The sequence below is a fragment of the Syngnathus floridae genome, chromosome 2 (assembly GCF_059516105.1).
Source record: "Syngnathus floridae isolate MCC-2025c chromosome 2, RoL_Sflo_1.0, whole genome shotgun sequence".
In the NCBI taxonomy this organism is placed as follows: Eukaryota; Metazoa; Chordata; class Actinopteri; order Syngnathiformes; family Syngnathidae; genus Syngnathus; species Syngnathus floridae.
Window position 1 is genome coordinate 19,716,459 of NC_142414.1, and position 26,582 is coordinate 19,743,040.

At 41.1% G+C, this 26,582-nt stretch overlaps 6 protein-coding genes across 10 annotated transcripts in view; 5 read left to right on the plus strand and 1 right to left on the minus strand.

The window, feature by feature from the left end:
* lamb2l (laminin, beta 2-like) overlaps window positions 1–876 on the plus strand; it is a 28,424-nt gene extending 27,548 nt beyond the window's left edge. For both annotated transcript variants that reach the window (XM_088366418.1, XM_088366425.1), the window contains exon 35: window positions 291–876. In XM_088366418.1, coding sequence (XP_088222544.1) covers window positions 291–427 — 137 coding nt within the window. In that variant the 3' untranslated portion in view covers window positions 428–876. The remainder of the gene's footprint in view (window positions 1–290) is intronic.
* On the minus strand, window positions 210–3,200 carry LOC148402472 (uncharacterized). 2 transcript variants are annotated; one of them, XM_088366458.1, is made up of 5 exons: window positions 2,996–3,200; window positions 2,849–2,909; window positions 1,849–1,991; window positions 1,189–1,380; window positions 210–1,085 (listed from the first exon to the last, which is right to left on the minus strand). In XM_088366458.1, the coding sequence occupies exons 2-5, from the start codon at window positions 2,863–2,865 to the stop codon at window positions 949–951; spliced, it is 489 nt and encodes a 162-aa protein (XP_088222584.1). In that variant the 5' UTR covers window positions 2,866–2,909; window positions 2,996–3,200; the 3' UTR covers window positions 210–948. The 2 variants fall into 2 exon arrangements, with proteins under 2 accessions (XP_088222584.1, XP_088222576.1); XM_088366450.1 differs by having other exon boundaries at window positions 2,849–3,199.
* A 583-nt stretch (window positions 3,201–3,783) lies between these two features.
* Window positions 3,784–8,511, plus strand: amt (aminomethyltransferase). Its single transcript, XM_088366438.1, has 9 exons — window positions 3,784–4,082; window positions 5,728–5,895; window positions 5,976–6,056; window positions 6,148–6,279; window positions 6,420–6,498; window positions 6,593–6,738; window positions 6,839–7,019; window positions 7,094–7,249; window positions 7,640–8,511. The coding sequence occupies exons 1-9, from the start codon at window positions 3,951–3,953 to the stop codon at window positions 7,813–7,815; spliced, it is 1,251 nt and encodes a 416-aa protein (XP_088222564.1). The 5' UTR covers window positions 3,784–3,950; the 3' UTR covers window positions 7,816–8,511.
* A 557-nt stretch (window positions 8,512–9,068) lies between these two features.
* Window positions 9,069–16,622, plus strand: ifrd2 (interferon-related developmental regulator 2). Of its 2 annotated transcripts, XM_088369421.1 has the most exons (13): window positions 9,069–9,704; window positions 10,993–11,049; window positions 11,859–11,975; window positions 12,056–12,140; window positions 12,222–12,346; window positions 12,443–12,600; window positions 13,232–13,285; window positions 13,763–13,941; window positions 14,019–14,127; window positions 14,417–14,551; window positions 14,806–14,934; window positions 15,073–15,165; window positions 15,567–16,622. In XM_088369421.1, the coding sequence occupies exons 1-13, from the start codon at window positions 9,662–9,664 to the stop codon at window positions 15,645–15,647; spliced, it is 1,365 nt and encodes a 454-aa protein (XP_088225547.1). In that variant the 5' UTR covers window positions 9,069–9,661; the 3' UTR covers window positions 15,648–16,622. The 2 variants fall into 2 exon arrangements, with proteins under 2 accessions (XP_088225547.1, XP_088225548.1); XM_088369422.1 differs by lacking the exon at window positions 10,993–11,049 and having other exon boundaries at window positions 9,077–9,704.
* A 384-nt stretch (window positions 16,623–17,006) lies between these two features.
* apeh2 (acylaminoacyl-peptide hydrolase 2) lies at window positions 17,007–24,171 on the plus strand. The gene is made up of 21 exons (XM_088369633.1): window positions 17,007–17,226; window positions 18,477–18,609; window positions 18,962–19,037; window positions 19,117–19,192; window positions 19,316–19,407; window positions 19,488–19,622; window positions 19,720–19,811; window positions 19,945–19,982; window positions 20,494–20,615; window positions 20,722–20,782; window positions 20,999–21,093; window positions 21,460–21,511; window positions 21,611–21,714; window positions 21,843–21,975; window positions 22,088–22,171; window positions 22,251–22,331; window positions 22,830–22,918; window positions 22,989–23,182; window positions 23,264–23,366; window positions 23,539–23,645; window positions 23,851–24,171. The coding sequence occupies exons 1-21, from the start codon at window positions 17,100–17,102 to the stop codon at window positions 23,948–23,950; spliced, it is 2,094 nt and encodes a 697-aa protein (XP_088225759.1). The 5' UTR covers window positions 17,007–17,099; the 3' UTR covers window positions 23,951–24,171.
* Window positions 24,172–25,738: 1,567 nt separating this feature from the next.
* sema3b (sema domain, immunoglobulin domain (Ig), short basic domain, secreted, (semaphorin) 3B) overlaps window positions 25,739–26,582 on the plus strand; it is a 72,137-nt gene continuing 71,293 nt past the window's right edge. The window contains exon 1 of one of the 2 annotated variants that reach the window (XM_088368577.1): window positions 25,739–26,166. The gene's annotated coding sequence lies outside the window, so the exon portion shown is untranslated. The remainder of the gene's footprint in view (window positions 26,167–26,582) is intronic. The other variant, XM_088368579.1, reaches the window with a different exon arrangement.

The window sequence follows — 26,582 nt, forward strand, 5'->3', positions numbered from 1 at the left end:
ATGCCGCTGAGTTGCTGTTCTGGCCTTTAGTCTTCCAATCAGTAAATATATTGTACTGTAGCTGTACTGTTTTTTCAATCTTCTTTTATTTATTCCAAACATCTCCCTGCAGTTGTGTAAATAAAGCATCAGAGCAACTATGCATGAAATCAACCACGTTTGGACAGTTCTGCCCAACAGCGACAGTATTGATAAGCAGGCACTTTTTCCACTGAGTTGTTTTATTTCAACGTACTGTACTTAAGCACGGCTTCCAAAGTTCACCGTCCACTGCCGTGTTGGCTTTGCAGAGCTGGAGAAGAAGTTCAAGAGCAACGAGCAGCGGATGCAAGAGCAGCGGACGGAACTTGACGAGCTGAAGGAAAACGCCACTTTGGTCCGGGACGTCATCCGGGACCAAGTGCAGAAGTACGGCAGCTGCTCGTGAGGTTCCCGTCTTTCCCAATTTGACTTTAGCTGCCTGAGCCACCAGCAGAGTCGCCATTACTGCGGTAATGTTTGTGTGACTCCAATTTCGAGTATTCCACGTGATTTGTTCAGAAATGTCCATGTACTGTATCACGTTGAGACGTCCGGATAGCAACTCTATCCCGTGTGCTCTTAATGTCTTAAGCTATCAAAACAAAAAGGATGACCAGTGGGAAGGATTTTTTTTATGTATGAATATATTGAATAACAAAAATATATATCAATGTATTGGCCCTCTGTATGAGTTTCAATATTTTTACCACAGTTTGAGGATGTTATTGTTTGTGCTATTAACAAAATAACATACCTGTTAAAGGGAGAAAAGTGGACCTGACTGATTTAAAAAAATCTATTTTATGTTTATTTTTATTGCAAAAGAAGCTCTCGATTAAACAAATCTATAAAATATCTGAATGTGTTTGCATGTCAAAAATTCAGAGGGTGTCCTTTTCTAATCCTTTCCCTCACACACATTGTCACTCATGTCCGCCCCCTTGTGGCTGTCAGGTTGCGTGTGAGCGCTTGTAGTTGTTGGATCAGCACGGATAGTTGTGTGGCTGCAGCTTCTTTCTCCTTCAAGGCTTCAGTCAGCCTCTGTACTGCATTGCCTTGTTGTACTGACAGAGGGATGGGGGGGAGACAATTCAATGATGTCAAAAGCAAAATATGAAAAAAAGATGCCTGCCTTTGGTCATTCAAACAAGAAAGATGTGTTCTCACCCAGGAAGTAGAAAATAAGTGCAAGTGTGAGCAGAAGCAGTGTGATGACAACACAAGCTATAGCGTAGGATCCCCATGAGCTTGGAGTCAACGAGTCCTGCCATCCTGGTCCTGCGCTGACACATCTCATGTGGTGTGCTTGCAGCGTCCCATTCACAGAAGGCGTGTAAGCTGGGCGGGGCGGCTTCGTTCCTGTAATCAACTCACTTACTAGCTCATCCCGGCATGTGTCAGCGTGTATGTGAATGTATATATGTGTGTGCGGTTTGTGGAATGTTTTGGGTGAAAATCTTCAAATGCCAGGTTTTTGTGATTTATAGGGACGGAATCATTTTTTTCCTAGATTCTGCTATAAAGTGAAAATAAACAAGAGTAACAGAACAGCGGAAAATTAATTGTGGTCAATCAGATGCACCTTAAGCCATTCACGGATATTTGACGTCTATAGTCGTCAATGGCAGTGACTTCCAGTCATCATGAGTTTAAATGTGCTTGGTTAATTCTGCACACAGTTAGAGGGTATGCACACTTATGCAACCACGTTTTCCCAGTTATTTTTACTTCACCTCTTGAAAAGATATTGTTTTGCTTTTATTATTGTTTTTGTTTTTTATAACCTTAATAACTGAATTTTGTGTGACAGTATCTCTCTATATCTACCTTTGTGGTTGTGATCCGGATGAGTCCGATGAAGGTCATTGATGGAGTCCACAGAATGAAGTTCAATCTCAGTGAGGTCTTTGTCGTTGACTCTGTAGGTCTGCAGAGTCGTTTGTGAAGAAGTCCTTGACATTTCACCTATTCTGAAAATCAAAATTCCAAAGAAACTGATGACAGTGTGTCTTTTCTCAAACATTTAGCTCATCTGCCATGCTAATCATTCACAGTGTTTAGTGCAAAGTATGCTCCTGAGAGTCAAATCGCTTATAAAGGAACAAATATTACAATACGTACAATACGAACAAGTATATTCATGGGCCAACATAAAACCAAATTGTATCGACAAAAGAAACTAATAAGGAACACTACAAGCGTGTCAAATTTGAAAAGGGGAAAAAAATGTACCTAAGCATATTCAAGCACAAAAGACTCACAAGCTGTGTGACTGTATGAAGTCCCCAAATATGATCATTATATTTATAAACAATGCGCATTATATGTACATTATAATTGAAAAGTGTGCCATGACAATATTAAATGTAACAGTTAGCTAATTTTAGGCCAACTTTTCCGGGTCCCACTGAAATCAGCATTTTTGAGGGGGGCATTTGTTGCTAGGCAACTGAAGATGGAGCTTCGTTGTGGCAGCAACCAACCATTTGTTCTTGAGAAGAGAAAAATGAGCCCCCAAGGAGTTGACTGTCACTTGACAATAAGAATAATTTATGAGAGGAAAAATATATATTAAGAGGCAGCTACCAAAATACTTAGATTGTTGTTAATTTTCTTGTAGGTAGGCAGTCACTCCCAAATATTTCCATAGAAGAAAATTAGGTCAAGGAACAGATTTTTAAATATTTTCTTGAAGGCGATGCTGTGATAGAATTGATTCTTTGTCCACAGACTTGTCTTCCTGCTCAAAACCTTGTTTTCTAAACCATATGAAAATTTCCCCCCAAATTTTGTCACACATAGAACAATACACACAATCTCTTCTTACCTATCTGGCTCCAGCATAAACAAAAGCCTTGCGCTCCTGTCCTGTATATGCTGTCCTTGTCCTAGTGGGTCATGGAGGACAAAACTTTCAATGATCTCATAGCTTTAAACCTTGACTGATCTGAGACCTGAAGAAAGACACAGTCACCTGCTTGACCAACTATATGACATTACAGCAAAGTTTCTTTCTGGCCAGCACGCCTGGTGACTGTGGCCGAGGAAGCTATACACTTATAAAAGAGAGAGAGTGAAGTCTTTCACAAACTGCCTAGCCTAAAATAGCAGGGGATGCACATGGTGATATTATTAGGCAGGCGAGTGGGTGAAGGGTGCTGCGTTGTTGGGATGCACGCGCACGCACGCACACACATTGAATTAATTTTGAAGCTGTAATATCATCATTCATCACTAGAGGGCAGAAATTGCTTAGTTTCACTTATAACGGGTCTTATGCTTCCTGATATTACAAAGTAAGGCCTAATATAATTTTTTTGCGGCTTTGGATACGCAGACATAATAATTCTATGATATTATCTTTTTAGTGAGTTATTTTTTGTCAAAAATGCTCAAACGAGTTCTCGTGCTTAATGTTGGTTTGTTCAGTAGTTTTGTGAATAGTAATTTTGAATAGTAATATTTGTGCTGGACAGCCCTTTGCACTAGAAAAAAGAATCACAGTATGTTGTTATTTTGTTGTTTACTTTAAACCCTTTGTTGTTTGGCTAGGGTAAAGGATCTTTTATACATGAATTAAGAAATATATTACAGTATCTGAGAATGAATAAATACATATGCATGAAGTATTCCTATTTTGCACATATGCAGAAATTTTATCAATAAATAAAAAAATATTTTGGGGTCCTTCATTTATGGCACTGATGAAAAATTGTAGCCCTATCATACAGCTAAGCAGCCAGTTTGCCAACTACAATTCCCATAAAGCATTTCGCATGTTGCGACCAGGAAAGCAGAAATTCCATATAATGAGTGCGAGGTCCAGAAAGTATTGAGCAACAATCACAAGCGGCACGGCTTTCCTACTCCAAGGAGCAGCGAGCGAGCGAGCATCAAGGGCGACACACTCCTTGGGACTTTTTGTCGACATGTGGGCTCGATTGTCGGCCGGGGTCGTGCCTTCGGTGGTCGGGCGTCGGGCTTGCAGAGAAGCCCGGCTGCGGGCGACCCGATGTGCGACCGCAAAGCTGCAGGAACGAGATGCTTCTTCAAGTGCAGAGGTGAGTGGATGCATGGTGAATGCTTTCCAGAAAACATGATACATAGAGTGTTTTGAAGTCTCCGACAGGGTGTCCACGGTACCGACAAATGGCGTTTTAATGTAACGGATGGTGCCTCAATGAAGTTGGTGCAGTTAAATGGATAGCGTTGGGGGAAAATCAAAATTAAGTACCCTCACAAAAAACCCGAAATTGTCATCTTAAAAATAAAAAAAAAAATAATTAAAGATGTCTTAGTTCAGCACAGTGTCCATGTTCAAAGTGAGTTGGAAGAAGTAGAAAATCTTATCTACTCCTAGACTTTGTTCTCTTATCACGTTAGTACTAGTTGGTTATTCATAGGCAGGAATGTATCCCAAATAAAAATCAAAACAAAAAAATTCTCCTCTTTACACATGTACAGATAATTTTAGATATGACTTGTAGACCTTTTTTTTTATACATTACGTACAAATTAAATTTACGCCACACGAGCAAACATTCAAAATAGTCAGAATAGTATCGACATTTTTGCAGTGATCTTTTTCTTTTTTTTTTTTTTCCCCAGAGCAGCATCCAATTATTTTTGCACATCTTGGGACTCCTGTCACATGAATGCATCCAACACATGAGATGAATTTTCCACTTTTCACAATTCACCAAATGACAAAATGAGGAATTACCACTAATATTCCCTCACTTTGTGTTGATTTAATCACCATTTTCCACGGTAGCTTGTTGAAAATGCATATGTAATATAGCAGCAACAAAAAAAAATCAAATGGAGCAGCATGGTGGCTCTCGTGCTGAGCATGGCTTCATCATACATTCCCCAATATAGGTTCATTGAAGACTTGAAAAAGGTCAAAGGGGTGAATGCAAGTGTTAATGAATGATTGTCTCTGCTATTGGCTAATGAGTCATCATTCTTGACTGGCTGAAAGCTGTGGTGTGTTCATGCAGATATAATGAACATCTGTGCCCGTTTTGTCCTTTCATGTGAATTTAATCCAACTAAAAACAAGCAACTGAGCACTTAAACACCGTCTCTCCATTGTTTAATGTTCACATGAGGCTTTTTAAATGTGCTGTGTCGTTATCATTCATTCATTCATCCAGCAGCTTGAACAGCATATTGGTGCTAATCATTAATTATTATTTGTGGTATTTATCTTACTTTATCTAAGTCCCGAGTGTTGTAGTGTTACGGCCTGGACAACCGCTTTCCTCAAAGACCTGCTGATCTTGGACGTTTGTTAAAAAAAAAGGAAAAAATATATTGAATAAAGAGCAAACTGCCATTCCACAAAGCACCGCTTCATGCTTGTACACAGATAAGCGCTACGTTTTGTTCTCGTTCCAAAGGTCAAACGTGTACATATCATTTGGCTGGGTTTTCACCAGGTACTCTAGTGCAGTCCCCCCTATTTACGTTTTTTGTGCACAAGCCAAAACAATTAATGTATTGCTTTGGCACCATTGGCTGCCATCTTGATGCCATGTAGAAGTGAATTGATGAGTTTTATGATGACATATATTGCTTCACTGCCATCTTGGTGCCAAGGACCAAAGTTGAAGTTTGATTTGGCATCGGCTTGAAAAAAATCTGAATTGGTTGGGTCCTGGCTATTTCTATATGTCAGTTTGTCCGTTTTCTCTACTCCAGGTCGCCTTGAAGAAGACGCCACTGTTTGACTTCCACAAGGCACATGGAGGGAAGATGGTGGACTTTGCAGGCTGGAGTATGCCTGTGCAGTACAAAGACAGTCACATCAGCTCTCACATGCACACCAGAGAGCACAGCGCCATCTTTGACGTCAGCCACATGCTGCAGGTGACATGGTCCACCTGTGGGCCATTTTTTCTTTTTTGTACCTCCAACTAACCGTCCATCACGTTTATTGTTTTTATTAGACCAAAGTCCATGGCAAAGACAGGATCAGGTTCATGGAGTCTCTTGTGGTAGCAGATATTTCAGAACTTAAAGACAACCAGGTGAAGTCTACATGAACAACAATGGGCAAGTAAGAGACTTGATTAGGAAACCGGTTCCTCACATGTCAGTCTTGTCTTCTCTTATTTCTAGGGTACACTTTCCCTCTTCACTAATGATAAGGGGGGAATTATTGATGACCTCATCGTAACAAAGACGGACCAGGGCTATCTCTATGTGGTCTCCAACGCTGGCTGCGCAGACAAAGACTCTGCTCATATGAAGGTGATTGACGAGTGGACCGTGACAAGATTCAAAAACTCAATGCTTCATTCAATGGTGTTACTTTTTCCCCAAAATACACCAAAAAAGCGTTTTTGACTCAACTAAAATTTGTGTTTTCGCTGCGTGCGTATTACCTCCAGTCCAGACTTGCAGAGTTCAAGGCGTCAGGCTCAGACGTGGATCTGGAGTTCCTTGACGAAGCGCTGATTGCACTTCAAGGTGGCATATTTATTGGACACATTTTTTGTGTCTCTGCATAGTGTTCCTCTTGTATGTCGGTCCTGATTCCTGGTTGTTTGTTTTATATCTTCAGGTCCGTCCATGTCTCGGGTGCTGCAGGAAGGCTTGAAGGAGGACCTCAGCAAACTGCCCTTCATGACTTCTGCCCTGGCTACTGTCTTTGGTATTCCTGGCTGCAGGGTCACCCGGTGTGGATACACCGGAGAGGACGGGGTGGAGGTACTTGCACCCATTGCTGCTTTGTGTTTTATTATGAACGTGACATCAAGACTGCACAAAATGGCAACAGTTAAAAGACGTCTTGCTGTGTGCTTGCCAGATTTCTGTTCCCCAGTCTAGAGTGGTGGAGCTGACCGAGAAGCTGCTGGCGCACAGCGAGGTCAAGCTGGCCGGCCTGGGTGCCAGAGACAGCCTGCGACTGGAGGCGGGCCTCTGTCTCTATGGCAACGACATAGACGAGAGCACCACGCCCGTGGAGGCCACACTAGTTTGGACAATAGGTGAGCCTTAATCAAATGCTGAATGAATTGTGTCCCCCGCTGCATTCACAGCATGAATTTCATGTGACGTGCAGGAAAGAGACGGCGTCAGGCCAAGGACTTCCCTGGTGCGGACATCATTGTTCCTCAAATCAAGGCGAAGACTGCCAGGAAGAGAGTTGGCCTGATTTCTACGGGGCCTCCCGTCAGACAACACACACCCATACTTAGTCCAGATGGAAAAGTCATAGGTCAGAGAACAAATTTGCTGCCTCGGAAGTCAAACCCAGTACAATCCAGGAGGCTTTTTGACCTTTGATATCTTTGAATTTTTAATTCTCCAAATAAAAGTATCTATTAATGAGGTCTCTAATATTGTATTGTACAGGTTTTATTTCATTTTTATTTAGGATACTCGTTTTCATGCAATTGGAAAGAAGTAACGTGTACTGGTAATAAGTTCTTCTTTTTTATTACTGCCACTTCATCAAAAAAGTAGAAAACTTCGCAAATTGCAAATGTCAACTGTCAAACAATAACGAGACCTCTGGTATTGGTTAGTCTGCATTTTTTTTTTTTTTACAAATCAGCAAAGCAAGCTCTTTATGCAGTGTAATTGCAGCCTTTGGTTCTCTTCCTAGGTGAAGTGACCAGCGGCTGCCCCTCACCTTGCCTGAAAAAGAATGTCGCTATGGGTTACGTGGACACCGCCTATGCCAAGAATGGGACAGCAATCCAGGTGGAGGTCAGGAAAAAAGCAGTGGCTGCCACTGTGTGCAAGATGCCCTTCGTCCCTACAAATTACTATTCAGGATAGAGCAACATTCCTACAAGCGCTTTCCTTACATGTGAACGTTTTTCTTCTGCGGTTTTCCAGATCAGCTGGCCAATGAAAAGCATGTATCTCCAAATTTTGTGAGCTTTCCTGCGCAACACAACAAAAGGTCATTTTGTTAGATGTGTATTTTAATCACAAAAAATATGCTTTTCATTGGCCAGCAACCATAATACATCTCGTATTGACCAACGAAGATTGATGTATAAATAAAGCTAGACTTTATTTATTTGGTAATTTTTGTATAATCCTACTGAGTAACAAACCAACTACAGTGATGAGGTGATGAGTTCTGATGTAAATTTAAGTCTAAATACTGTTTGTAAAACTTTAATAATTGATGGACCAATCAGCAGCCTTTGTGGTGGTGGCGGTAGCATCTGATTATTCATTCAAAATACTTGCTCGTTTTCTATCTTTTTTTTTTTTTTTATAAAAAAGAGAATATCTTACTTCTGACAAGTTTACAACCAGTGGACGAAATTACCACGACTATGACAACCTAAACACTACTACTGTTTTATCAAAAAGTGTCCTTACAAATGTTTTTTTCTATCGGATTAATATGACTTCTTATTTAATTTAATAACAATGTATCGTATATTAATATCTTCTATCAATGAAGTCAAGTCTAACAAATGAAAATAGCCTCATGATGCTCCAGTGATCACAAACAGTTTTTTTTCCACACCGAAAAACATCAGAAACAAAAAACACGAGTAGTCATGTTTTTGTTTCTGAAAGTGCTACACTTGACACATTAGTAATAACCTTTATTGTGTTTTGTTTAAAGCAGAATACTACTGATCGGATATTATTGAATATTTTTGTCAGCAATTGATGTGAATCTTTACTTGAAAACATAATCTGTAACATTATTTCATGTGTGAACACTTCCCTTTTATTAAAGATGATTTATTTTCTAATCACTAAAATTCTTGTGTTTCATACATAGACTCAAACAACTTTGTTTACAGTTTTTCATATTACAGTTCAAGGTCAGTCCAGAATTTATGGAGCCTCAGACATGCCAATTGGATATTTTTTTATTATGGCCATAATACAGGCAAAATACTAATTTGTAGCCACAAAATAGCAATATTGTGTATGTACAATTTAATCACGCATTGTTCAAGCCTCATTAGGTTCAAGACCCCACTGACGTCAAAACAGCGTTCGGACTTCACTGACTTACCTAACGCCACGACCTCGTCATGTAAAAACAATATTTTTCACTTTTCTGGCGAGATCACTACATAGTACTTTTTTATAAATATGCAAATCCCTCTATGATTATTAACGATAACTGAAAGGGGGACTGTCTTTTTTGCTCAAACTATTCGCGGAAAGGGGGATCGGTGACTTGGAGCTGGCATCCTTGACCAAGCTAACCTGGCAACCCCGTTAGCCGGCTTGCTCTCTGCTGTGAGAGGAAAGGAAGATGGTGGACCTCGCAACTGCAGCGTGCTTCAAACTCCTTCCCAAACTCTTTGACAAATGCTCACTGCGCCAACCCGGTGTTACGTATAGAATACCTGGCGACAAGCATAGATAATACACCGATAACAATCGTGAAGGCGAGTGGGTTTGTCACCTGTGGGCAAGATTCTATTCCCGGGTGGAAGTCAGCGAGTTGGGCGGTTTTTGGCCAGTCAGCTTTAGCCAACTCTTCACAAGAATAGTGTCAGAGGAGATTTCATCGTTTTTATTTTGAATTGTCATCGTGGAGATGTCTCCACGCCGATTGTAAAGCTGAGAGAAGATTTTAAATCGGACAGTTTGAAAGCTGACGTTAGTTAGCCTCGCCCGGCTAAATCTGCTGCTCGCCATGCCGCGAAGTAAAAAAGGGAAACGGGGCTCTACAAAAGCCGGTAAGTGTGCTCACAACAGTAGTATAATCCATCTTTCCCACAGGTAGCTAATAACTGAGTTGTGACTGCATGACAGTGTTAATAAGATGACTTTATGGTGGAAGTTGTCATTGGTTTGATGTTATGCTAATTTTAGCAAAATTACTCCTTCCAATTACTCTTCAAAATTTTTTTGCACTGACCTTGTCATCAGTGTTCCAGTTAGACAACAACTGTGTGCAAAACAATGTGTTTGTAAGTCAAATTCATTTTTTTATTTAGAATCAGAGGTGGCAAAAAAGTAGAGATATTTGCATAAAACCACAAACAAAAGTTATTAGAGAAAAGGAAAACACGCAAGTGCAAGGATAGAAATTGATTCTTACAAGATCTATTTGTTTTAATTCTTGAAATGATGATTGTCAGACTGATATATAAGACAACAGACATGCCACGAAACTTGGCAAACTTGGGGCTAAAACAAACAATTCTCTTCACGTGGGGAGCATCTTGCTTATGTTACTGTTGACACTTTTTCCTCCCTATAATATCCCACCATCTCAATGCATTTGACAGTTTGCCTATGTACATCTACCCCCCCATCACGTTATCTGACAAGGGTGAAAAAAGTAACCCACTTAGTTCAAGTCAGAAATTGAAATTTCAGAAATATATTTTCAAATGTAGGAAATACAAGTACAGTAAGTAAATCACAATGCCATAACTGCCATACACTATTTGTACTTCATTACCTCCCACTGCTGGAAATAATCTTCTATTTATACTTGTGCACGCTTATGAAAAAACTGGTTTTATTTCAACCTTTTGAGTGACAGCTGCGTGCAAAGGTCCCACGTGTTAGTCTAACTTAGTCACGTGTGTTCTGAGTGCCTGTGCTGTCACGTGTGATCTCATTTTTTTGTGCACTGGTGTGGCTCTGGCATGCACATGTTGAGTTTTCGCCCATACTGTTAGACAGCTTCTCGTATTGACACTCGTGCCTGCAGCTTTCGACAATTTCAAGAATCAAATTTGCAGGTTTTGGCATGTGGGAGGAAGCTGGAATACCTATTGGACTTATCTGCTTCTTTATTTTTATATTGATGTTTTCTAAATGAATGGATGTCAGACAGACCTGGCTGAAGACCTTATAAAGTACATTTAAAAAAAAAAAAAAAAATCTCACATTTTATGTTTTCTTCCCGGTCATTCTTTTACACCCTTTTCTTCCGCATTCCATTTCTATATTCTCCCACCAACACATCCTATATTTACTTCATTCATTCCGACACCCATACATCATCTCCAGAATCTCTTCGTCAGGAGGTTCTACAGCTACAGTTGACGGCTAGAGCCTCACTGAAAGGTAACTCCTGTGACCCTTGTCCCCACTGCATCATTAGGACTTTTGTCTCTTGAGCTCCACTTTCTTAGCAGCAAATAAATTTGCTTGTCACATTTTGGGTAGACAGTCGCCAACTAAAACAAGTTTCTATGTTCGTGCAAGCAGTGCATGCTAGCAAGGGCACACTTTGAACTACAGAAGCCACAAAGAAAAATTATCGCTATAGAATGTATTAATCGCCCCACCCAGTGTCGCAGTGGCAATGCCAACACAGCACAGCTTCACCCCCTCAAAAAGTTTACACTTCACTTGACACCACACAATCCAATGACCTCTGAATTACCTCCCCTGACCTTGATAACCTGCAACATGAACACTCACACAACATAGCATTGAGGGTTGCGCACATGGAATGCCACACCAATGGGCTAACAGTAGAAAGTCCTGATCCAGCAGTAATTTGAGGGCTAGCTTGCTTTGTGCATGCATGCGCACACGCACGCATGCATAACACGTAAGCCGCACTGAGTTACATAGCGGGGAAAAACAGCTGAGCAAAGTTGACTTGCCTCTGTGTTTGATATTGTCAGTCTGCTTTCTTTATTTACTAACATTCACCCTATTAAATATTACAATGATTGTGTAGCTCCAAATTTAGGTGCCATTTCCATTACTGATTTAAATACAAGCTTATGAACAAATATGTGACAATACATCCAAGCGCAAATAAATACAAAATACTAAATATTAACACTTTGTCTCCCAGTGAAGTTCCAACCAAATTTTTTGAGAACCGATCTTAATATTCCTATTCTTGTGTTGCCCGTTAGGTCTCAAAAATGGAGCGAAGGCGGATTCGGGAGCCAGTGACGACGAGCTGACGTCGGACGTTCTCAGCCACTACAGCAGTGCCAGTGAAAGCACCTCCGTGCTAGAAGAGGTCCCAGGTTGGCTTGATTCACAATTAGTGGAAAGTTTTTTTGTACCTTTGTCTTGGGTAAAAGAAATAATTCCCCTTTCATTAAAGGAGGAGAGCAGGTTGACGAGCTAACTGCCCAAGAAGAAACGGAAGATAAACTCAAACAGTGCATTGACAACCTCACGGACAAGAGGTGAGGCTCCTGTTTCACGTCATGAAAATCCACAATGGCGGCATGTCCCTCAAAAACTCTTTCCTGTCTGCTCTCTTTCAGTACAAAGACTCGACTCGCAGCCCTCGAGTCATTGCGGCTGGCCTTCTCATCCAAAGTGTTATACGAGTTTCTCACAGAGAGACGCTTCACAGTCAGCGACTGCTTGGAGAGGAGCCTTAAAAAAGGTCAGTCTTGCTCTTTCTCATTTTACCACTTAAGAGTTCTTACAAATACGCAGTTTGACATTAATGTTTTCTGCCATGTTCCCTCCACGTGGCCAGGCAGCGCAGAGGAGCAAGCTGCCGCAGCGACCGTCTTTGCACTGCTCTGCATCCAGTTGGGGGGAGGAGATGAGGCAACGGAGGGCTTCAACATGCTGCGCCCCGTTCTCACCAGCATCTTGATTGACAACACGGCCGCTATGGCAGCACGCCAGAGTGTCAGTAAACACGGGAAGCCGCTCACTTGGTTCACATTACATTTCAGTTGACAATTATCTTGATCAAAATATCACAATTATTGGTACCATCACGATATTACGAATGATTGTGTCACCGTCAAATATCGGATTCAGTGCAATTCGCGACCAGTCAAACAAGTGGAAACACTAGTATGCCTGTTTTCTTATTATATAACTGTTTATTTTTTGTGTGTCTGTTTTTATATGAAGTGGACCCTGAATTCGGAATGAAATCGAATTGAATCCAATTACTAAAAGAAATGTAAACAAACAAGGCAAACCAAATAGACGCCCCAGTGTGTTTTTCATACAAAAAAACATAAACTCTTCAATCTCTTTGTATATGTTTTGACATTATTAATTGTAAACCACAACCTCCAAAGTTAATTTCATGCATGTAAGACCTTATGAAATATACTTAAATTGTTTAAAATGACAATACTATCTGATTAATTATAAACTTTCAAATTCATACGAAATTCAAAAGATACATGTGACCTTGTATTTGTATTTACTTCTGGTGTTGTCCAGCTGACTAGAGAAACAAAGCAATGAAAGAATAGTGTCTAGTTTAACATATCTGTTTGTCTTGGCTTGTGTCCCCCATCAGTGTGCCAGAGCTTTGGGGATGTGTTGCTATGTCTCTTCCGCTGAAGATGGAGAGGTGAGAACAGCTTTGTTTAAAAGGTTGGGGGCGAGAAGCTCCACTTGACCTATTGGCTCTTTGTATAAAATGGCTGGATTTCCAGGTAGTCAATTAGAGGGAGCCCTCGGTTTACTGTTCTTATAATTCATACATTGCTTTTGAGGTTACCGATGGCAACTACCGGCAGTTAGCACAGCAGCGACAATATTTACTGCTGTAAACTGCAATTTTTCAATTGTTTCATATTTATGCCCTACTAGTGTTTTCCTTTCAAATATTTCCAGAAATGATGACTTTACAACTGCATGGTGTTGGAATATGGTACTTTCCAGCTTTGTTCCTGTTATAGAAAAAGAGCTTTGTTGTAAACTGAACATCCCTTGTATGAGCCTAAAAATAACAACACAATAATACAAAAAGACAACACAATAAAATATGCCTCTGTGTTTTATGGCTGGGTGAACTGACTCATTGTTTCATTTTGAACCCTGTCAGGACTTGATCAAGTCATTGTCCCTCCTGGAGAGCGTGTTCATGTCTTCCTACCCCAACAAAGAGGGAGTGCTGCCCACACCCAAACCTGGTGGCCCAGGTCTCCATAGTGCCGCCATGCAGGCCTGGTCCTTGCTGGTCACCATGTGTCCAGCATCCAAACTCTTAGTCTTGCTGCACCTGTGAGTCGAGGTTTTATCTTTGAATGAATGTTTTTATAATTTGATTTTTGAAATCACAAACTCATGATCTGTTGCAGCCACCTCCCCAAGCTGCAAGCTTGTCTGCAAAGTAGTGACGTCAATTATAGGATCACTGTTGGGGAAACCATTGCCCTGCTGGTTGAGCTCGGACGCGAGATAGATGAGGTACATACTGCATTTTTAAAGGTAACAAGTATCATCCCCACAAAAAAAGTCAATCTCGACTTGGCAGAAATTCTCCTATTGAAGCTTGTACTGTGATGTAATGTATTCCCCACAAAAAATGAGGGAATGCTGTGCATCCAATTTTTAATTTGGTGGTCTTATGGTGTTTTGATTAAGTTTGGATCTTAAAACAATATTGATATAAACTACAATAATGTGAACATTTCAAAATATGGAATTTAGTGTGCTGGAAAGGTTGTATGAGCCAGTTTTTCTTTTTTGTATGCAGGACTTTGAGGTGGAGGATGGTGAAAGTCTGTGTGAAAGTCTGAAGAGTTTAGCAACTGACAGCCACAAGCATCGCGCCAAGAACGACAGGAGGAAACAGCGCTCTATCTTCAGAGAGGTTCTACACTACATCGAGGTGGGCTTCAGCTGCCAACTTTAACAATTTTAAGCTGTGTGGGATGTCATTTTTGCTCGTGATTAACATGACTTGGCTATTGTGCGCTCACGCCACAAATATTTTTTTTTGTTGGTCCATGCTTTTGGTGTTCTGCCCATTCTTTGAGTCTTCTTGTTTAAATTATTTAGCCTTTTTTACTTTGTTGAAAACTTCAGCTATTTAATATTATTCTGGTTTGTGGCACTTAAGAGATCCTGTTATGTCTCCTTCAGAACGAGGACTTCACAGATGAGAAGATCAGTTTTGGAGTAGAGAGCATGTACGTCGACAGCTGGATGAGGCGAAGAATCTATGATGCTTTCAAAGAGATCCTCGAGTCTGGTGTTAGGCACCATCTGCAGGTCAGCAAGCGCTTAAATCACAATTTTGTGAGGAAACACTTTACATCTATTATCTCCAGTGACTGTGAAAGTAAATGTTTGAAGTTGGGAACAACACTCTCATTAAGGATTTGGGGTTTTTCTTTTGTCTGGCTGCAGTTCAACCCACTTCTGAGAGACATAATTGGTCTTGGCCCTCCCATCATCCTTGATGCAACCGTCAAAGCCAACAAGATTTCACGATTGGAGAAGGTAAATGCCTTACTTCTAGACTCAGGGGTCATGTTCTGTATGAATTCTGAGCATCCAAAGATTTGAATGCCTAGCCACTCATCTTCACCACAATATCTTCAGCCTAACACCCTGCTTTTCCATGTTGAGACTGCCCCTTTTGTGGAGGAAATGAGTGAAAATGAGTTAATTCATGCCAATCTGAGGTTATTGCATGACTTTATTTTATTTTTTTACTGAAACGTTATTTGTTCAATAGAAGTACTTATGCAAAATAATTGTAGATGGTGGTCAGGGCAGTCATTTAAATCAATAAAGGAAGAAAGAACTAACATTATATTTTCATCTTTGTATTGATGATGTAATATTGTTACTTATTGCATGTACTCGACTGAAGCCTAATTCATCATTTCCTTCACCAGCATCTTTTCAACTCGGCTGCCTTCAAGGCCAGGACGAAGCAGAGGAACAAAGTGCGGGACAAACGAGCCGACATCATGTGAAGATAAAAAAAAAAAAACTTGACACCAATCGACTGCCTTCAAGCCAGCCTCGAAGAGGCATAATGAATTAATTTGGATTCAAAACATTTTACCTGTGGATACATCCTTCAGATTCTAGATGGCTCACACTCAAGCTCCGGCTACCGTTATTGGAAAAACATATTTTGCTTATGATACAGAGCAATGATTTTTAAAGATGATAATTTAATGTGTTAGCTGTTAGTGTCATGTAACAAAGGTTTAACTGGATGCAAAACAGGTAGAAAAGCGCTCTACAATTGAAAAAAAACATTTAGTCAAAACACACACATATGTAGGACATAATGTAAGTCATCACACCTTTTGCGCAGTACTTACTTGCTACAATTTGGCAACAGCCATTTTGTGATCTCTCCAGAAATTAGTCAGGTTAATATCTAGGTGCTATCTGGTCAAGTCCAGGACAATTGGGGCCTTGCATTTTGGAAGAAGATGTAATGTAACAAAATGTGGTTTGAAGTTGTGTGAATATGTACCAGAGCCACTGTATATTTCATGGAAGGAAAATTCTGAGGCATTTTATCTTGAGCCTATTCTATGTTGCAGTTTTGAAAGGTGCTAATGACAACGGTAACCTGTGGTAGCTGTTTATACATTATGTATCTAATAGGATAACTTTGCCAAATCCACACTCTCCAAACATTGCGACTCAAGCGAAAGTGGGTGTGTTGATCATGTTAGTGTGCTTTATGAGTTTGAATCATCACTGACAAACTATATGCCTGATTGGCTTTTCGGAGGAATATTTTGAAAAGGGGAAAAAAAACATTTATTATCCGGTTGTTGCTATTTGTACTTCAAATTGTACTAAAGTATAACAGGAATACTTTTTACAGTTTAGGGAAGATGACAGATTATCATTATGTTGCAGTTTTGTCTATTTAATTGCATTTAATTGCTATTTACTTGAATCATTAAAGGAGTGTCTTGAGTGTTGACTGTTTAATTTTCTTATCAAAACATTCCACTCTTGGCAGAAATTACACGTACAAAAATCTTTGATCTCATAATTTGGGGCCCAACACTGACCCCTGGAGAACACCATAAGAAATGTCCAAAAATATGACAAATCACTTGGCTTCGCAAACCATTCTATCAAATGACTCCATAACTCATCCGGTCTAATACCCTTCTCCTTATATAGGTCTAGTGTAGCAAAAGCGTTTTGAATAATCCAACAGTATATCTGTTAATAAAATAAAACGAATCAGTACACATTCATTTTGTACTCCTTCGTGGTGCCGTGCATCCCTTCGCTCCACACCCCTCTGAATGGAGAAGAGTGGTACGATCCGCTCTTATATATTGAGCTGCTGATCGCGTGTACAAAGATACGCTAGTACATAAATGTGTTAGGCGTGTGTTAACGGGAACTATTGTTTGTTGTATAGTGTGAAGTTTGTAGTCACACACATGGAGTCCATGCAGGCCACACACTTTACAAAGGTGTACGGTGAAGTCAGCTGTCTCGCCACGCCGGTGTCTGCTGACGTGCGGGAACAACTGCAAGGAGACAATCGTCTTATCACAGTCAATGCAGGTACATTCATCCACAATAGGGTATGACGGAGTGACTGTCCGAGGTTACAAATAAAAACGCAAAAAAGTCAAGAGTTTCTTTCCAATTTGTGCGCCCCCAGTAGTCTATAAACTGGATTGTGATCAATATTCCTATTGCGGAATATGAATTGAGCAGCAAGCCACTTGTTTTTACCCGGCAGGGGTGTCAAACTTATTTTTGTCGCGGGCCGAATTGTAGTCATAGTTTCCTTCGGAGGGCCACGATGACTGTCAACTCAAATAAATGCATGAACGCCTCATATTATATATAGTATAAGATACAAAACAAAACCTTTCTCAAATCAGACTATTAAAAACTGTTCAAATATATTAAAAAACATTATTTTTAAAAGTGAAGACAATTTGCAATTTTAGGACTGACATAAATTTGATGCACTAGTTGTCTTTGCGGGCCACATAAAATGATGTGACGGGCCGTATCTAGCCCCCGGGCCTTAATTTGACACGTGTCTCGCCTGTCTTGTGAGCATGCATTATGAGTTGGATTCACGCATGTGTGTGAGTGTGTGACTTAAAAAAGTTTGCCTCTTCCTGAAAATGACGTTTCAGTTGTTCAGGTCGCTGGTAACAACCAATCATGGTCACGTGATATTCACAAGGTTGTTCTTATAAGAGGTTGCATCCAGTTTAATTTCAAATTTGTTATTTAGATGTGCAGTTAATATACTGTGAATGTATTGGGATTATGTAGTGATGTAAGAATACAGCATCCATGTGAATGTGATGGATGAGATTGAGCCACCTCTGGCCAACATGTACTAGCTCCGCCCCTGTTGCAAGCTATATTGCCGCTAAGTAATCGACAACATAGGTAGAATCATTTTCACATTGTTTTTGGTATAACAGGTACAGTAATTTGTGGAGTGCAAATTTAAAGTCAATGGCTTGGAACATTGCCAAATACACTTTTCATCTGAGTTATGTGCTTCAGAGTGGCAAATCTTCAGCTGAGGTCAATCAGAAATCAGATTTTTGGGATAAAATTCTGATGTTTTATTTTAAGACCATATCACACAGCTGTCCTTTGGCACCTTTCAATATTTTCGTCACGTCACTGCTATAACTGGAACATGGTCACAAACCGATAAGCCCCTGGAATGACATCCACACTGCTCCTAAATTTTGTAGAAAGCCTTTCCAGCAAAGTGGAAGAAGCAACATTTTGTTGTTCCTGGTCAGGTGTACTAATATCTTGGCATACATTTTCAGGGTGGAGTCAGATTGATGCGGTGAGAGCATCCAGACTTTGTTACTCGCAACAATGGACTCTGATCTCAGCCCCCAGAGACCAGCAGATTAGGACAGCTCTACCGCCAGGACCATGTATACCTGTGTCTGGAGAGTAAGTACAGACACATACAAGCACACACACGCTTCGGCTGTATTAAATTGTTATATTCCATGGTATATTATTATTATGCACCAATGGGATGGTTTCCACGTCTGTCTAATAGCTTTGGCTTTTATGCCTGTGTGTGTGTGCATGCAGTGAAATGCCAAGAAATAGACGACCAATGGGCCAGTCGGCTGTAATAATTAAAAATAGAACGTAATGTGCCACAAAGGCTTAATGTGGAAAGTAATCTCACTTTTTCACACAGAGGTTAACTTTTATTTCATTCTTGTATGACCAGAAAGAAGGGTAAAATAGTCAATTCTACTCCAATTAAGAATGTGGATTTCTCCCCTTGTAGATTGCTTAGTGCTCTTTCACCCATTGGTGGATTGAGAGCAGTGGTCCGAGATACGGGTGGTCACCAGCTGCTGGAGGTGAGCAGGTCACATGGACTTCTCTGAGCATTATGTTCATTGAACCACGAGTGTGTTAACACCGTTTGCAATTTTGTAGATTTGGGACCATCATGGTCTCAGGAAATGCCTCAACCTGACTGCCCTCAACAAACATGGCGGCGTGTACGATGACGGTGAGACAGATGCAGATTACTGAGAAAATGGATGGATGTTTCTTGAAGTATTACCTGTACAGACCTTTTTGTTTTAGTTTGATAATGGCATTGTAGGTGTGTTATTTTGTTGTGTGCTCTCAGCTCAGTTTGGCGGCCTGTCATGGTCAGAGTGTGAGAGCAGACTTCTCTACATAGCTGAGAAGACCAAGAACACAGAAGAGGAGTCATCATGGGTCACCATCTTCATCATTTGACACACACGCATACACACATGGATAAAATATTTAATCCCATCTTGCATTTGCACAAACAGGACAGGAGTGTATACCGTGAGGACTGGGGCGAGACTCTGACCAACAAGAGCACTCCAGTTATTTGTGTGGTCAACCTGCACAATGGATCAGTGGATGTGTTGCCGGGTGTCCCCGCTGACATCTCACCAGGACAGGTGAGTGCAGGGTCCTGTCACCAGTACTACTTTGAGTACTACTTTGAGTGCTATTTTGTGCATTGACTATACGTGTGTCTGTCTTCATCTCATCTAGGCTTGCTGGGCCCCAGGAAGCCAATCACTGTTTTTTATTGGTTGGTACCATGAACCCTTCAGATTAGGACTCAAATTTTGCTCCAATCGCAGGTTAGGAGAGATGTTACACGATAATGTTGCATTTTTATTTTATTTTTTATAAATTAGATGATTGTTTAGAATGTGCACACCTCATAATCTCTAAATGCCATACACTATGTTGGGACTGTCTTGACTCTCGCAGGTCAGCTTTGTTCCAGCTCGACATGGATGGTCAATGTGGTGAGTCAACTATGTCACAATTTCACTGAGCAAATATATCATCACTGTCGGACGGAAAACGTACCTTTTACAAACTTGCTAAATGTCATATTCTTTTACAAATCCGTCCACTATCGGTCAATTCTCATATGGGTGTGTTATTTTTACAAATCATTGACCAATCCCCAAAGTGTTAAACGTGGTTTGCTCTCTTTGACAGTTGCTCTGTAAATATGCCTTTTTTTAGGACGGGGCATGAAAAGTATTGGTTTTAGATTTGCAAGTATTTAACTAAATTTCAATAATAGTCCATCTATCAAATATTATGCAGATGTTTTGATGCCCACTTTCAATGAAAGTGAGCTCTGATACCTTTTGAACAGGAATGACACATTTCAAACTGAATGAACCTTTTTATCTACCCAAATTTGAGTTGGATCACCAGGCTTCACTGAGGAGAATTTTTAAAGCACTGTATATAGTCTCACATTTCAGATTCTTCAAAATGTATGTATGTACATCTGTAAAACAGAGCGCTTGACGGTGGAAAATCTATCAGTGTTCTGTCCCAGACTGAGTCCAGATGGGTCCACACTAATCTACCTGCAGGGCCTGGTTTTTGGGCCCCACAGTCAGTGCCTCAGTCTTCAACAGGTACCTGTATCATGTACTGTACATTAGTTTGAGTTTGTGGGTGGGTGGGGTGAACATACTTTACTATGTCCGTTCAACCATCTACCAGTAACTTGACCTTTCACAGTTGGACCTCAACAGTAGGACGACATCTACTCTGTTGGATGTTGTGCATAGGCCTCAGAGTGGTAAGTGGCATTGTTTTTAACCCCTCAGGATTCTAGCAATTCCTTATAATATGTCATAATGTATTAATTGAATTAATTAATTAATTGAGTTCATAATTTGGCTCAGTTTCATTTCTCAGCATACATGCTCAGATGAAATAAAAATCACTGTGTGATATTTACATGACAGTGTATCAAATCTCTCAATCCATATTTGGAAATATGATTTTGCTCCAGATGGCTTTGCTGGCATTTATGAAGCCTTACCCTCCAGCTGTTGGTCTGCAGATGGTCACAAAGTTGTGTTCACTAGCGCCTGTCAGAACCGCAAGGTATGCATATGTGTCAATAACATTACCGTAAAGTTCAAACTATAAGATGAGACTTTTTCCTTCACCTTTAACCCTTGCTACTTAATTATGTCGCTTGGATTTTCCTGAGCCCAGGAACGTCACAATCTTGTCTCATCTTAACTTTGGTTTAAGTTTCCAAAATGTCGTTTAGTCTTCATGTGTTTTAGCTCTGTTAAAGTTTTAAAATCTATTTCGTGCACATTGAAGCTTTAGAATTTTTGATTGTCTTCTCGTTCCACTTGGTTTTTAGTTTTTTCTTTCCTCTCTTTTCTGCTCTGGAATTTAGCTTTTAGCTTTAGTTTACTGTCTGTCCACTTCATGACCATCAGTCAACTCGTTTTTCAGGATCTCTTCATGGTGGACAGAGGGTCAAAGAAAGTCTTCTGCCTCTCTAGTGGTAAAAGTCCTCCCTCCTAACCGCAAGGCTGAAGTGACACTCTGTGGTCCAAGTGGGGTCTAGGCTAACAGTTCTTTTTCTCTGCTGCGCCTATTTTAGGCCTGTCTGATGTTAACAACAAATATGGCTGCTGGAAGCTACTTACCATCCAGAATGATCTGATGGTCGTGTGTTGCTCAAGTCCCAATACACCACCAAGCATGGTTAGCACATGCACACATCATGAGGTGCACCTGCACAATATATTTGAACTTTTTGAAGCTAATAATGTTGTTTTTTGTGTGTTTGCGTGTGTGTGTGTGTGTGTGTGTGTGTGTGTGTGTGTGTGTAGCTGGTTGGATTTCTCCCTTCATTAGGTGAAGCTGTGACCTGGCACCTCCTCCAAGAGCCCATCATGAGCTTTGACTTCCTGTGGACTGTTCTAGAAGTTGAACCTCTACCAGAAGAAGACAACAAAAACTATCGTGCGATCCACTCATGCATACAAATGCATCAAATGTTTTTCTTTTCTTTTTGATGTGTGATGGAGGTAGGGGCTTCTTCACGTTTTGTACTTGTTCTGATCTTTGTCTGTAGCTGGCTTAAAGTTTGGAGCGGTCCTGGTTAAACCATGCAGTCCGCTCCATGAAGCCCAGACACCACTCGTGGTCTTTATCCATGGTAGGAGTATTTATTTTGATCGCCAGCAGGCTGTCCAAAAAGCTATGTCTGGTGGTTTAAGGCATGATATCTCACACAGGTGGGCCAAACTCCCAGTTTGCCGCAGAATGGAACACCACCACTGCTGGTCTCGTCTCTCTTGGCTTTGCTGTGCTTATGGGTGGGACACGCTGAGCAACGCAGCCTATGCAGTACACCATAAAGACAGTTCAAAACAATCTTTTTATAAATATTTTTGAAAATAACTTATTATTTTGTATTTTTTGGGAATATTTTTAAAAACACATTTAGTTGTTTGTAGAAAAAAAATGTAAAAAATCATATCAAAACAGATTTGATTTGGGTTCGGAACTTGTAATGTTAAACCCAGATCTGATGCAAATTTTATGTGGCAGCAATTGAAATCCTACATGAAAAATACAATTGGACATCTTTATAGCCTTGCATGTGTATCACGTATGCATGAATGCATGTTTTTATCATAATTTTGTTCAATTAGAATTTTTTTTTCCTGCAACTCACGCCTATATGGTAGTTATTCTTGCTTGAACCTTATTAACTGATAAATATTTGAAACCTTGAAACCTACTGTAGACCTCTCAATCCTCTTGTTTGTAAGAAAGATTCTTCAAGACATTTTCTGCTTCTTTATTCCTAGTAAACTACCGCGGCTCGACAGGCTTTGGCCAGGACAACATTCTATCCCTCATCGGTCACATTGGAAGCCAAGATGTTAAAGACGTCCAGGTAGCTTACCTACCTAATCTAACCTACCTACTGTACCCACCCACCTAGCTACCTGCTGTGTTTTGCCTAGAGAGCTGTGCTTGCAGCATTGCAGAGTCACACGACTCTTGACCCCAATCGTGTGGCTGTAATCGGGGGTTCCCATGGCGGCTTCCTGTCATGTCACCTGGTGGCTCAGTACCCCGAGTTCTACAGGGCTTGCGTAGCCAGGAACCCCGTCATCAACGCAGCCACCTTGCTAGGCACCAGTGACATTGTGGACTGGTGAGACTGGTTGTTTACTTTGGCTCTCCAGCTTTCACCAGTTGAGCTGTTACACTGTCCCTCCCTTCTTGCACTCGCCAGGCGTTATACCTGTGTGGGCTCACACTACTCATACAACCAGACACCCACTGCAGAAGCCTTGGCTGCCATGTTGGAGCAGTCACCTATCATACATGTTGCACAGGTCAGTAGCGATAAAGACATTGTTTCCTGGTTTGATGTAGAGTCACTGCCATACCTCAACGCTTACCCCGCACCTGGCTAAGTAGCTCTAAGATTAGATGTTGGCCTAACTGTAAGCCTAGAACTCTACCCCGTCCTGAACCCTGAACCAGAACGTGTTTTATTTGATATAGATCAAGGCTCCGGTGCTTTTGATGCTGGGAGGCAAAGACAGACGGGTGTCTCCTTATCAAGGTCTGGAGCTCTATAAGTTGCTCAAGAGTCGGGCGTCACCTGTCAGGTACAACAGTGAATATCACATCACATGCTCACACACATTGCACCAGGTCACTCTGAGTCTATTGAATGTTCTTTAAAGGCTTTTACTATGAAGGGCCTCGGTGTTAAGTATTATAATCTCATCTCTCGCTCACTCTCAGTATGGATGTAATACTCATTGATGCTTTGGTGTTGAGTGGCCATAATTGCTGTCATTGTCTTTTCAGGTTATTGTGGTTTGCAGAAGATGGACACTCCCTGTCCCGGGTGGACACACAGGCCCAGTGCTTTGTCAACATAGTGCTGTGGCTGCACCAGTACCTCTGACACACACCTGTAAATAGACGTAGTCATGGTCCTTATCATGCTCAGTGATGGGAGCAACAGCGTTTTACATCAATGGTGTTAACCAAATGCGTCATTAACGCATAAACTAATTACCGCAGTGACTCAAACGATGTTACAACGATGAGTCTGGATTTCTAGGCTATTTTGTTGCATAGGTTTAAGAGGTTTTCTGTTATAAAATAAAATGACCCAACCAAATCAATAATTTTACATGCCTTTTGTTTTTTAAATCTCAATTATGCATGACTGCTCAAAATTCCCCCCACCTCTAAGTACTCATTTTCTAGAACGCCATAGAAGTGTAGTTTCTACAACGCCTAGCAGAGGGCAGCATAACGCCATCTTGCCAGTTGTCCTGCTTTGTAATTGCACCCGTTTCTGACTGCATGCTGGATCGCTTGAGTGAAATGAAATGAAATGAAATGTGTTTATGCAAGTGTGCATCATTCGAGGACGTGTAAGATGAAGTGACAAAACAGAAGCTTGATGGCGAGATGGATGACTCAATGGGTTCAGTTTCCTGAGTTGTAATGCAGCAATTCTCAACTGATGGGTTGAGACCCAAATGTTCGTCGTAGCCAGGTAGTAAAAGAAATGAAAGGGGACCAGTAGAGGCTCCATCTAACCCTTGATGAAGAAGATTATTCCAATGACGAAAATCGTTTAAAAAAAAAAATCAATAACTGGATGGGAAGCAATGCATGATGCTATGACTTTGTTGGATCAAGCATTGTGGTCACGACTGTGATTGTGGCCTCGAGCAATTCCCCTGACTTTGCATTCTTGGATCTTTCTTTACTGGAAACAAGAGAAGTTGTCAACGGCACACAATGAAATCTATCTTCCAGACATTCCCTCTCGACACACCGGCCGTGTCACCGACACGCGTTATGTGGCCTCGACCGCAGCTGCAGCCTCATGAGGTCACCGTCACGTGGGGGCGGGTGATGTCACTACTTCGGGAGACGGGTGGGACAGCCGGGATGGAGACAGTGCTGACAAAGTAGCCGAAGGAAAGGAGAAGTGACTCAATGGTGACGGACAGAGGGAGACGTTCAGCGCGGCCTTCCGTGGTATTCGGCTGTGTGGGCCGAGACGCTGAGACGAGGCATTGTTCCCAAGCCGGGATGAGGCGCTCGCTCTCGCCGCATGTAGGAGGCGGACAAAGGCAGGAAAGAGTGCATGTGTGATTTTGGACATGAGGGGACAAAGGACCGCTTGGTGTTGGATTGTTCTGCTGCTTCCTGTTTGTAAGTGGCTGCAGAGGAAGAAAAGTACAGAACAATAAATAGTTGGCCATGCAGGTGACAGTGTTGTTCTAATAGCCACATATTGTGAGTGAAAACCTCATTTTTCTCCATTGGAAGAAATTTTACATTTGGCCACAGGTCAGTGGCAAGTTTGCCATTGGGACACATGAGGCAGTGCCGCAGCAGTTACCCCACTTCATGTTCCTGCCGCCTCTTGCTGTCTCTATTCTTCTGTGTTCCAAGGTGCACGACGAGCCCCATAAGTTCAAAAAGTGCATAAGTGTTCAAAGTTAGAATAAAATGCACATTTTCAGTTTGAATGTGATTGTATAATAGTGCATGAAAAAAGAGGGATAAGATAATACATTTGTGTCGTATAATTGTTGTTGTAAATGTGTGAATCATATCCGAGATGATAAGACACAATGGGGGTTGAGAGAAGAGAAAAAAGATGGACGACTGCGACGACCAGGACGAGTCAGGTGATGGTGATGGTCCATAAAAGCTGGTTGCCAACTGCCATTAAATACAAAAGAAGAAGAAGATGATGAGGCAGACTAGGGAGAGACACTCAAATGGATACAGAAAAGTGGAAATTTGATCACAGTGGGCGAAAGTGTTCAGCAAGAATGCTTTTGCAAATGTTAACTGGAATAAAGTTTGTTGGTTGAGTGAACTACTCAGCAGAAGATATCAATGTGTGCAATTAGTCACTAATACAGAGGTTAATGCTAGTGCATGGAGTTTCCTTAGCAGCTCACCACAAGCTAACACAATAAGTGAGGCCTGTGTGGAGAAACAAAGTTGCCAAGGAAGAGAAGCAGCCCACTGGAACGGACCATTTGCTGACTGGGAGAACTTCGTCAACTAGGAGTGCTTTGCTGACCTTGCCTGGTGAACCTTTGACCTGTCCCCTGTGGCTTTCCTCGCATCATTGAAAGTAAGGTACCTATCATTGTTTATTTATGCCCTTGGGTGAAGGCACCATTTGTTTTAGGCTACTAAGTACACAAGCATCGATCTGGCCAGCAACGTTGACCGATATTGGGGTATATTGCTGTTGAGTGATTGCCGGCTCTGGGAAGATTTGTAGCTTGTTGCTTTTTGGGAGAAAAATAAAAGCTAGAGGCATTGTAAAAGTCACTAAATTAGCAACACTGAGTTGCATACCCTAGTTGGCCTCTGGGTCATCATTGAAAAGCAACCATATTGAACTCCAGTGTGATAAATGCTGTAATTTTTTGTCTTATATGCATTGTGACAGAAAAGTGCCACAGACACATATATAGGATAAGTGATAGCTTGTGAATGTCACATGAGATGTGATTGGGTGATACCTGAGCCCTGAGCACATATACATA